The 13,901-nt window shown below is 33.0% G+C and overlaps 1 protein-coding gene across 2 annotated transcripts in view; it reads right to left on the reverse strand.

Moving 5' to 3' along the window:
• LOC138307399 (lysine-specific demethylase 6A-like) overlaps nucleotides 1-13,901 on the reverse strand; it is a 150,816-nt gene that overhangs the window by 107,799 nt on the left and 29,116 nt on the right. For both annotated transcript variants that reach the window (XM_069248123.1, XM_069248122.1), the window contains exon 5: nucleotides 3,882-3,940. In XM_069248123.1, coding sequence (XP_069104224.1) covers nucleotides 3,882-3,940 — 59 coding nt within the window. The remainder of the gene's footprint in view (nucleotides 1-3,881; nucleotides 3,941-13,901) is intronic.

Consider the following 13,901-nt stretch of genomic DNA (forward strand, 5'->3'; position numbering starts at 1 on the left):
ATTTGGTTACAATCCATGCAGAACTCTAGGACAAGTAGCGTTTTATAGGATTTACCTCTATTTCCCCTATTGGGCCCCGCCCCTCATGCCCCCAGGGGGTCAGAGCCAAAATTTATACAAGTTCTTTCCCCCTTCCCCCAAGGATGTTTCTGGCCAAATTTGGTTACAATCCATGCAGAACTCTAGGACAAGTAGCGTTTTATAGGATTTACCTCTATTTCCCCTATTGGGCCCCGCCCCTTCTGCCCCCAGGGGGTCAGAGCCAAAATTTATACAAGTTCTTTCCCCCTTCCCCCAAGGATGTTTGTGGCCAAATTTGGTTACAATCCATGCAGAACTCTGGGACAAGTAGCGATTTATAGGATTTACCTCTATTTCCCCTATTGGGCCCCGCCCCTCCTGACCCCGGGGGGTCAGAGCCAAAATTTATACAAGTTCTGTTCCCCTTCCCCCAAGGCTGTTTGTGGCCAAATTTGGTTACAATCCATGCAGAACTCTAGGACAAGTAGCGATTTATAGGATTTACCTCTATTTCCCCTATTGGGCCCCACCCCTCCTGCCCCCGGGGGGTCAGAGCCAAAATTTATACAAGTTCTGTTCCCCTTCCCTCAAGGATGTTTCTGGCCAAATTTGGTTACAATCCATGCAGAACTCTAGGACAAGTAAGGTTTTATAGAATTTACCTTTATTTTCCCTATATGGCCGCGCCCCTCCTGCCCCGGGGGGGGTCAGAGCCAAAATTTATAAATTACATATAGAGAAACCAGCATACTGCGAAACTAAAACTCTGCAAATATGTTCTGATGATAAAACCGCAAAATATTCACTCCACAAATTTAAAGCACTTTACAGTTAACTTACACAACAAATATTTTTTACTTACAAGTAAATGTAATATTAACACATATCAAGATTGAAATTACTTTGCGCTATTATTCTACTCAATCTGATTGAGCTCAACAGATAATGCAAGTTTACTTGAATTATGAATGATCCTTCTTTTCCTTTATTTCGTAATTTTTAAATCTGTTACATGTATACTTATGTCGTCAGAACTTGGAAATAATGTCTCTGAAAACAAGTGGCCCAAGGGCCTTAACGGTCATCTGACAACGTTGGCAATAATCATATAGGAAATTAATTAGATATGATGTCATGGTAGCCATCTTAGATTTGAAATCAATCAGAGATGTAATTAAATAACAATACTTTGTCATGTTATGATCATTTTATATCAGCCAAATCACGCTGGTAGAACTTGAGGGAAGTTCAAAATGTGTTTTCAAGATGGCGGCCTTCTTAGATTTTGGATCAGCTGGAAAAATAACACTTTGTCGGTACCATGTCAGGATCATTTCAGACAAGTTTCAGCCAAATCGCTCCGGTAGAATTTGAAAAGAAGTTCAAAGTGTGAAAAGTTTACTGATGGCGGACAACGACGGACGAAGCCTGAAGACTATAGAACATCAGACCCTTCGTATCAGATGACCTAATAAAACATGAATCATGCCATATGAAAGATTGCTACTCAAAATCAAACAAGGAGCCCTCAATGCATAGCATTATCCCCTGCGCTCACAGTTGCCAGTGTATATCAAGTTCAAGTAAGTGTTACTTTTAATATATCACTTTTTGTTACGAAGTTTCAATGGTGACATAAAAATACCAACAAGAGGCCCATGGGCCTTAACGGTCACCTGAGTTAGAATATATAATGAAACAAATAATGAAACAAATTTTATAAAGACATATAAACACTATATGCTGGGCCTTGAAGTTGGTCAGTGATTTATAAATTTGACCTTTTTAGACTATGAAGAGTATTTGCTTCCATCAAACCTGTGAACTTAGAGGTATTTTTTGAAATTTTAATCAATTTGACCCTGTTAAATTTGGTCCTGCCCCTCTGGTCCCCCAGGGGATCATCGAGGACGGATATGGATGTTAAAATGCTATATCTTAGGCTAATAATTTTAATCAAGTTTGACTAATTTCCTACGAAAATTGGGCAAATAATGTTCACAAATATGTTTTTCCTATATAAACTTAAGTAAACTTAACCCCTCCCCAGGGGGTAACGTGAGACCCCAAGGTCATATAATTCACAGTCTTTATAAAACACCTGAAGACCTTTCCATCTATAATTATTTGATTCTACTATATCCAGAATTTTAGAAGATTTTTGAAGTTTTAGCCTATTTGACCCTTTTTTAGCCCCGCCCCTCTGCCCCCAGGGGGTCGGCCAGGACCAATGTGGATATGATATTAAAATGCTATCTCAGGCTAATAATTCTAACCAAGTTTGACTCATTTCCTATGAAAATTGAGCAAAAAATGCTCATTAATGTTTTTTTTCCTATATAAACTATAGTATACTTGACCCCCTCCCCAAGGGGAAACAGGAGATCCCAGGGTCATATAATTTACAATTTTTATAAACAAACTTTAAGACCTTTTCATCTATAAAGTGTATTTGATTATACCATTTCCAGAATTTTAAAGAAGATTTTTGAAGTTTTAGCCTATTTGACCTTTTTTGGCCACGCCCCTCTGCCCCCAGGGGGTCGGCCTGGACCAATATGGATATGATATTAAAATGTTATCTCAGGCTAATAATTCTAACCAAGTTTGACTCGTTTCCAATGAAAAATTGAGCAAAAAATGCTCATAAATGTGTTTTCCTTATATAAACTATAGTAAACTTGACCCCCTCCCCAGGGGGAAATGTGAGACCCCAGGGTCATATAATTCACAATTTTTGTAAAGGACCTTAAGACCTTTCTATTTATGAACAGTATTTGTTTCTACCATTTCCAGAATTTCGGAAGAAGATTTTTGAAGTTTTAGCCTATTTGACCCATTTTTTAGCCCCGCCCCTCTGCCCCCAGGGGATCGGCCAGAATCACTGTGGATATGATATTAAAATGCTATCTCAGGCTAATAATTCTAATCAAGTTTGACTCATTTCCAATGAAAATTGAGCAAAAAATGCTCATAAATGTGTTTTCCCTATATAAACTATAGTAAACTTGACCCCCTCCCCAGGGGAAAACGTGAGACCCCAGGGTCATATAATTCACAATTTTTGTAAAGGACCTTAAGACCTTTCTATTTATGAAAAGTATTTGATCTCTACCATTTCCAGAATTTCAGAAGAAGATTTTTGAAATTTTAGCCTATTTGACCCCTTTTTGACCCCGCCCCTAAGGCCCCTGGGGGTCAGTCATAGAAAATTTGTTAATAGGATTAAATGGCCATCTCATACTGATAATTCTGACAACATTTGACTCATTTCCTATTACAAATGACCAAATAATGCGCAAAAATGTGTTTTCTCAATATAAAGTATAGTAAACTTAACCCCCTCCCCAGGGGGAAACTAGAGACCCCCACGGTCATATAATTCACAATTTTTGTAAAGGACCTTAAGACCTTTCTATCTATGAAGAGTATTTGATTCTACCACATCTGTGAGTGGAGAAGAAGATTTTTGAAATTTTACTCAATTTTACCCCTTCTGGCCCCTCCCACAGCCCCCTGGGGGGGTGGGGACCATATAATTCACAATTTTGATTGGCCTTATGCCTTAGAAGGTTTGTGCAAAATTTCATTGAAATTGCTTCAGCAGTTTTGGAGAAGAAGTCGAAAATGTAAATTGTTTACGGACATACGACGCACGACGGACGACGGACGACGCACGACGGACGACGGACGACGACGGACAAAAGGCGATGAGAATAGGTCACTTGAGACTTCGTCTCAGGTGACCTAAAAATGGAAGGTCCCAAAAAGCCCATTGATGCAGCCCTGTGAATGTCAAGTGTCCCAAAATGCCCACAGAAAAAGCCCTGTGAATGTATTAAGGTAAATATATGACTTACAGTGGAAAAGCATTGAAGTGAAAGTAGACCAAACCGAGTCCATACAGGAACGAAGAATCCTACAAAAAGACATTCAAAGATTAATATCACTGATTTCTGTTATAGCAAGTTTATGAGATGGTATTTTTCGCATTTTAGCGACAAACTATCCATGAAATATTAAAAACTGATTGGATGTATAACATATATACCATTGGAGCTTCCTAGCTAAAATTTTATAACATACAGATTTATCATCAGATAATCTACAAACTACATATAGTCAATTGTCCTGCTTTTAGCAGAATGGTCAAACTTGTTAAGTCTGTACTATCATTTTTCTTTTAATGTTTCAACTAAATTTACGTTCTAAATTACTTAGTATTAAGTTTAGGACTACTAAACTAAACATAGACTAATAAATAAGATAAATCAACTACATACAGTACTACTAAAACCAAACATGAACCTAATAAATAAGATAAATCAACTATACATACAGTACTACTAAACCAAACATGACCTAATTAATAAGATAAATCAACTACATACAGTACTACTAAACCAAACATTGACCTAATAAATAAGATAAATCAACTACATACAGTACTACTAAACAAACATTGACCTAATTAATAAGATAAAATCAACTACATACAGTACTACTAAACCAAACATGACCTAATTAATATCAGATAAATCAACTACAATATACAGTATACTACTAAACCAAACATTGACCTAATAAATAAGATAAATCAACTACATACAGTACTACTAAACTAAACATTGACCTAATAAATAAGATAAATCAACTACATACAGTACTACTAAACCAAACATGACCTAATAAATAAGATAAATCAACTACATACAGTACTACTAAACCAAACATTGACCTAATAAATAAGATAAATCAACTACATACAGTACTACTAAAACCAAACATTGACCTAATAATAAGATAAATCAACTACATACAGTACTACTAAACCAAACATACTACTGACCATAATAAATAAGATAAATCAACTACATACAGTACTACTAAACCAAACATTGACCTAATAAATAAGATAAATCAACTACATACAGTACTACTAAACCAAACATTGACCTATATAAATAAGATAAATCAACTACATACAGTACTACTAAACCAAAACATGACCTAATTAATAAGATAAATCAACTACATACAGTACTACTAAACCAAACATAGACCTAATAAATAAGATAAATCAACTACATACAGTACTACTAAACTAAACATTGACCTAATAAATAAGATAAATCAACTACATACAGTACTACTAAACCAAACATGACCTAATAAATAAGATAAATCAACTACATACAGTACTACTAAACCAAACATTGACCTAATAAATAAGATAAATCAACTACATACAGTACTACTAAACCAAACATAGACTTAATAAATAAGATAAATCAACTACATACAGTACTACTAAAATACATTGACCTAATATATAAGATAAATCAACTACATACAGTACTACTAAACCAAACATTACTAATAAATAAGATAAATCAACTACATACAGTACTACTAAACTAAACATTGACCTAATTAATAAGATAAATCAACTACATACCGTACTACTAAACAACATAACCTAATATATAAGATAAATCAATACATACAGTACTACTAAACTAAAACATTTGACCTAATAAATAAGATAAATCAACTACATACAGTACTACTAAACCAAACATTGACCTAATATAATAAGATAAATCAACTACATACAGTACTACTACATTGACCTAATAAATAAGATAAATCAACTACATACACAGTACTACTAAACTTAAAACAACTTACCTAATAAATAAGATAAATCAACTACATACAGTACTACTAAACCAAACATTGACCTAATAAATAAGATAAATCAACTACATACAGTACTACTAAACTAAACATGACTAATTAATAAGATAAATCAACTACATACAGTACTAATACTAAAACCAAACATAGACCTATATATAAGATAAATCAACTACATACAGTACTACTAAACCAAACATTGACCTAATATATAAGATAAATCAACTACATACACTACTACTAAACTAAAACAACTACATACTACTAAACAAACACATGACCAATAATAAGATAAATCAACTACATACAGATACTTACTAAACTAAACATTGACCTATTAAATAAGATAAATCAACTACATACAGTACTACTAAACCAAACATTGACCTAATATATAAGATAAATCAACTACATACAGTATACTAAACCAAACATTGACCTAATAAATAAGATAAATCAACTACATACAGTACTACTAAACTAAACATTGACCTAATAAATAAGATAAATCAACTACATACAGTACTACTAAACTAAACATTGACCTAATAAATAAGATAAATCAACTACATACAGTACTACTAAACCAAACATTGACCTAATAATAAGATAAATCAACTACATACAGTACTACTAAACCAAACATTGACCTAATAAATCATAAGATAAATCAACTACATACACTACTACTAAACCAAACATTGACCTAATAAATAAGATAAATCAACTACATACAGTACTACTAAACCAAACATAGACTTAATAAATAAGATAAATCAACTACATACAGTACTACTAAACTAAACATTGACCTAATTAATAAGATAAATCAACTACATACAGTACTACTAAACCAAACATTGACCTAATAAATAAGATAAATCAACTACATACAGTACTACTAAACTAAACATTGACCTAATAAATCAGATAAATCAACTACATACAGTACTACTAAACAAACATTGACCTAATAAATAAGATAAATCAACTACATACAGTACTACTAAACCAAACATTGACCTAATATATAAGATAAATCAACTACATACAGTACTACTAAACCAACACATGACCTAATAAATAAGATAAATCAACTACATACAGTACTACTAAACTAAACATTGACCTAATAAATAAGATAAATCAACTACATACAGTACTACTAAACTAAACATTGACCTAATAAATAAGATAAATCAACTACATACAGTACTACTAAACCAAACATTGACCTAATAAATAAGATAAATCAACTACATACAGTACTACTAAACCAAACATTGACCTAATAAATAAGATAAATCAACTACATACAGTACTACTAAACCAAACATAGACCTAATAAATAAGATAAATCAACTACATACAGTACTACTAAACTAAACATTGACCTAATAAATAAGATAAATCAACTACATACAGTACTACTAAACCAAACATGACCTAATAAATAAGATAAATCAACTACATACAGTACTACTAAACCAAACATTGACCTAATAAATAAGATAAATCAACTACATACAGTACTACTAAACCAAACATGACCTAATAAATAAGATAAATCAACTACATACAGTACTACTAAACCAAACATTGACCTAATAAATAAGATAAATCAACTACATACAGTACTACTAAACTAAACCAAACATGACCTAATAAATAAGATAAATCAACTACATACAGTACTACTAAACCAAACATTGACCTAATAAATAAGATAAATCAACTACATACAGTACTACTAAACAAACATTGACCTAATAAATAAGATAAATCAACTACATACAGTACTACTAAACCAAACATAGACCTAATAAATAAGATAAATCAACTACATACAGTACTACTAAACCAAACATTGACCTAATAAATAAGATAAATCAACTACATACAGTACTACTAAACCAAACATAGACTTAATAAATAAGATAAATCAACTACATACAGTACTACTAAACCAAACATTGACCTAATAAATAAGATAAATCAACTACATACACTACTACTAAACCAAACATTGACCTAATAAATAAGATAAATCAACTACATACAGTACTACTAAACCAAACATTGACCTAATAAATAAGATAAATCAACTACATACAGTACTACTAAACCAAACATTGACCTAATAATATAAGATAAATCAACTACATACAGTACTACTAAACCAAACATTGACCTAATAAATAAGATAAATCAACTACATACAGTACTACTAAACCAAACATAGACTTAATAAATAAGATAAATCAACTACATACAGTACTACATAAACAAACATAGACCTAATATATAAGATAAATCAACTACATACAGTACTACTAAACCAAACATAGACCTAATAAATAAGATAAATCAACTACATACAGTACTACTAAACCAAACATTGACCTAATAATATAAGATAAATCAACTACATACAGTACTACTAAACCAAACATTGACCTAATAAATAAGATAAATCAACTACATACAGTACTACTAAACCTAAACATTGACCTAATAAATAAGATAAATCAACTACATACAGTACAACTAAACCAAACAAGACCTAATAAATAAGATAAATCAACTACATACAGTACTACTAAACAAACATAGACCTAATAAATAAGATAAATCAACTAATACAGTACAAACATACAGATACTACATACAACTACTAAACAAACATAGACCTAATAAATAAGATAAATCAACTACATACAGTACTACTAAACCAAACATGACCTAATAAATAAGATAAATCAACTACATACAGTACTACTAAACCAAACATAGACCTAATAAATAAGATAAATCAACTACATACAGTACTACTAAACCAAACATTGACCTAATAAATAAGATAAATCAACTACATACAGTACTACTAAACCAAACATGACCTAATAAATAAGATAAATCAACTACATACACTACTACTAAACCAAACATGACCTAATAAATAAGATAAATCAACTATATACACTACTACTAAACCAAACATGACCTAATATATAAGATAAATCAACTACAGTGGAACCTCCCAAAACCGAACCTTCTCAAAACCGATCACCTCTAGAAACCGAACATGGATGTCATGTACGGAATGAATTCCTCTTTATTAATAGTATATAAAACTTCCCAAAACCGATCCCTCCCAATTCCGAATACCGGATCGATTTTGAGATCGGAATAGTCAAATGTAATTAAAATACACTTCTGAAAACCGGCCTTACCTGAGCGACACCGATAGATTACATTGAGGTCTGATCAACCGACCGTGAAATACACACGTACCTGTACCATAGCTTTTGCATGCCATGTCCTTGGGCATGTATACATATGTGAATGGTTATAGGTACACGGTAATTATACCCGTGATGGTGGTGTAATTATTTCATCATGCCTATTGTTTAGATATCTAATGAAGGTCTACCATGTGCACGCGGATTGTTTACTCTAAGAATACAAGCAGAGCTAGTAATAAAGAGAAAGTTTCGTATTCAAATCACACATTTTTTTATTTACATATGTAGTTGTCGGATAACGTAAATTATCTGTATGAAGAAGCCGAAACCATGTATTTTTTTAGAAAATGACTATGTCATATAATGACCGGCATCGACTGATCATCGTGTAATTAGACCATATAATTTGATTCTTGACGTAACCGGAAGCGATCGGTCGTATGTAGGTTGCAGACGAGAACATCCCCAAGAACATTCACGCAACTAACTAACTAAACTATGTTTATAAGCGGTTACAAAGTCAAGTTTGCTGTAATCCATTCCTTTTAAACGTATGATTCTCTCTTTTGTGATAACATTCACATTAACAATCAATATCAGTCGGTTTAAACGAACACTAGGCATACATGCGATGCACTAATGTAAAAAACGACTTCCGATCGATTAAATCCGGATTGTGATGATCGGTATTCGGTTCACTTCTCCAAACCGAACCCTCTCTAAACCGGCCGAAATTATATGCACCGACCATGATATGTTTCGGGAGGATCCACTGTACATACAGTACTACTAAACCAAACAAGACCTAATATATAAGATAAATCAACTACATACAGTACTACTAAACTAAACATTGACCTAATAAATCAGATAAATCAACTACATACAGTACTACTAAACCAAACATTGACCTAATATAATAAGATAAATCAACTACATACAGTACTACTAAACCAAACATTGACCTAATATATAAGATAAATCAACTACATACAGTACTACTAAACCAAACATTGACCTAATATAAAAGATAAATCAACTACATACAGTACTACTAAACTAAACATTGACCTAATATATAAGATAAATCAACTACATACAGTACTACTAAACCAAACATTGACCTAATATATAAGATAAATCAACTACATACAGTACTACTAAACCAAACATAGACCTAATAAATAAGATAAATCAATTACATACAGTACTACTAAACTAAACATTGACCTAATATATAAGATAAATCAACTACATACACTACTACTCAACTAAACATTGACCTAATATATAAGATAAATCAACTACATACAGTACTACTAAACTAAACATTGACCTAATATATAAGATAAATCAACTACATACAGTACTACTAAACTAAACATTGACCTTATAAATAAGATAAATCAACTACATACACTACTACTAAACCAAACATTGACCTAATATATAAGATAAATCAACTACATACAGTACTACTAAACTAAACATTGACCTAATATATAAGATAAATCAACTACATACAGTACTACTAAACCAAACATTGACCTAATAAATAAGATAAATCAACTACATACAGTACTACTAAACCAAACATTGACCTAATAAATAAGATAAATCAACTACATACAGTACTACTAAACTAAACATTGACCTAATAAATAAGATAAATCAACTACATACAGTACTACTCAACTAAACATTGACCCAATAAATAAGATAAATCAATTACATACAGTACTACTAAACCAAACATGACCTAATTAATAAGATAAATCAACTACATACAGTACTACTAAACATTGACCTAATAAATAAGATAAATCAACTACATACAGTACTACTAAACATTGACCTAATAAATAAGATAAATCAACTACATACAGTACTACTAAACATTGACCTAATAAATAAGATAAATCAACTACATACAGTACTACTAAACCAAACATTGACCTAATAAATAAGATAAATCAACTACATACAGTACTACTAAACCAAACATTGACCTAATATATAAGATAAATCAACTACATACAATACTACTAAACCAACCATAGACTTAATATATCAGATAAATCAACTACATACAGTACTACTAAACCAAGCATAGACTTAATATATAAGATAAATCAACTACATACAGTACTACTAAACTAAACATAGACCTATTAAATAAGATAAATCAACTACATACAGTACATACATAAAGATAAATCAACTACATACAGTACTACTAAACCAAACATTGACCTAATAAATCAGATAAATCAACTACATACACTACTACTAAACCAAACATAGACCTAATATATAAGATAAATCAACTACATACAGTACTACTAAACCAAACATTGACCTAATATATAAGATAAATCAACTACATACAGTACTACTAAACTAAACATTGACCTAATAAATCAGATTAATCAACTACATACAGTACTACTAAACCAAACATTCAGAGAAAAAACAAGGACATAGTCATTCAGATCCCCCCGCCAATGGAGATATCAAAGCTGAAGTAAGTTTGATTGTGGAGACTTATGTGTATGAAAAAAAAACCAGGAAAAAGGAAGTTGAGCTAAAGAAAGATGGAGTATAATTCAAGTAGAGCAGGGCTGCAATTGTTGAATCAGGTATACAGCCTTGACATTTATATTAGACTATATACACAAAGATGGGTGGAGTTTTGCAAAGTAACATTTACCATGATATTTTCAGCAATGTTTCCATGGTAAGGGAAAAAGTGCAAATAATGAAAACCTAAAAATAGCAAAAGGTACTACTAGACCATAAAAAAAATGTGTCTATGAAGTTTCGTGGAAATATCTCTGCTGGTTTTAGAGTTATGCTCCGGAAATGAACCTGCTACAAAAATATGATATTTTCAGCAATGTTTCTATGGTTACAGAAAAAAGGACAAAACATGAAAACCTAAAAATAGCAAAAGGCACTACTAGACCATAAGAACAATGTGTATATGAAGTTTCATGGAAATATCTCTTCTGGTTTTAGAGTTGTGCTCCGGAAACAATTCTTACACAAAAATCTGCCATTTTCAGCAATGTTTCCATGGTTACAGAAAAAAGTACAAAAAGTAAAAACCTTAAAATAGCAAAAGGCACTACTAGACCATAAGACTAATGTGCCTATCGAGTTCCGTGCATATATCTCAACCAGTTTTCCAGTTATGCTGCGGAAACGAACATGGTACAAAAATATGATATTTTCAGCAATGTTTCGAAGGTTACCAAAAAAAAGCAAAAAATGAAAACCTAAAATAGCAAAAGGCACTACTAGACTATAAGAACAATGTGTCTATGAAGTTTCATGGAAATATCTATGCTGGTTTTAGAGTTGTGCTCCGGAAATGATTCTTACACAAAAATCTGCCGTTTTCAGCAATGTTTCCATGGTTACAGAAAAAGTACAAAAAGTGAAAACCTTAAAATAGTAAAAGGCACTACTAGACCATAAGACCAATGTGTCTATGAAGTTTCGTGGAAATATCTCTTCTGGTTATAGAGTTATGCTCCAGAAACGAACCTGGTACAAAAATATGATATTTTCAGCAATGTTTCCATGGTTACGGAAAAAATGCAAAAAATGAAAACCTAAAAATAGCAAAAGGCACTACTAGACCATAAGACCAATGTGTGTATGAAGTTTCGTAGAAATATCTCTACTGGTTTTAGAGTTATGCTCCGGAAACCATTCATACGGACGGACAGACGGACGGACGGACGGAACCCATTTGTATATCCCTCGCCAACTTTGTTGGGCGGGGGAAAAAAAGAAATGAGTATATTTATATGGTTAATGATCTAGTTTGATCAGAGGATTTTTATTTCAATTAAAGGCCCACTACCTTCCTGAAGAAAATGGCCTTTAATGTTGAAAACGGTAATAAACAAGAGGCCCAGAGGGCCCGTATCGCTCACCTGGTTTGTAATGCCAAGTAATGTTCTGAATATAAGTTCATTGTTTCTTTTCTGAAGAAATTTGGATATTTACTTCTAATTCCCCTATTTAGCCCCACTCTTTCTGCTCCAGGGGGTCAAAGACAAAATTTATATGAATTCTGTTAACCCCAAGGATGTTTTTGGCCAAATTTGATTACAATCCATGCAGAACTCTAGAACAAGTAGCAATTTTTAGGATTTACCTCTATTTCCCTTATTGGGCCCCGCCCTTCCTGCCCCCAGGGGGGTCTGAGCCAAAATTTATACAAGTTCTGTTCCCCTTCCCACAAGGATGTTTCTGGCCAAATTTGGTTACAATCCATGCAGAACTCTAGGACAAGTAGCGATTTATAGGATTTACCTCTATTACCCCCCGCCCCTCCTGCCCCCGGGGGGTCTGAGCCAAAATTTATACAAGTTCTGTTCCCCTTTCCCCAAGGATGTTTCTGGCCAAATTTGGTTATAATCCATGCAGAACTCTAGGACAAGTAGCGATTTATATGTTTTACCTCTATTACCTCTATTGGGCCCCGCCCCTCCTGCCCCTGAGGGGTCAGAGCCAAAATTTATACATGTTCTGTTTCCCTTCCCCAAGAATGTTTCTGGCCAAATTTGGTTACAATCCATGCAGAACACTAGGACAAGTAGGGATTTATATGTTTTACCTCTATTACCTCTATTGGGCCCCGCCCCTCCTGCCCCTGGGGGGTCAGAGCCAAAATTTATACAAGTTCTGTTCCCCTTCCCCCAAGGATGTTTCTGGCCAAATTTGGTTACAATCCACGCAGAACTCTAGGACATGTAGCGATTTATATGTTTTACCTCTATCACCCCTATTGGGCCCTGCCCCTCCTGCCCCCGAGGGGTCAGAGCCAAAATTTATACAAGTTCTGTTCCCCTTCCCCCAAGGATGTTTCTGGCCAAATTTGGTTACAATCCACGCAGAACTCTAGGACAAGTAGCGATTTAT

The sequence above is a fragment of the Argopecten irradians genome, chromosome 14 (assembly GCF_041381155.1).
Source record: "Argopecten irradians isolate NY chromosome 14, Ai_NY, whole genome shotgun sequence".
NCBI classification, from domain to species: Eukaryota; Metazoa; Mollusca; class Bivalvia; order Pectinida; family Pectinidae; genus Argopecten; species Argopecten irradians.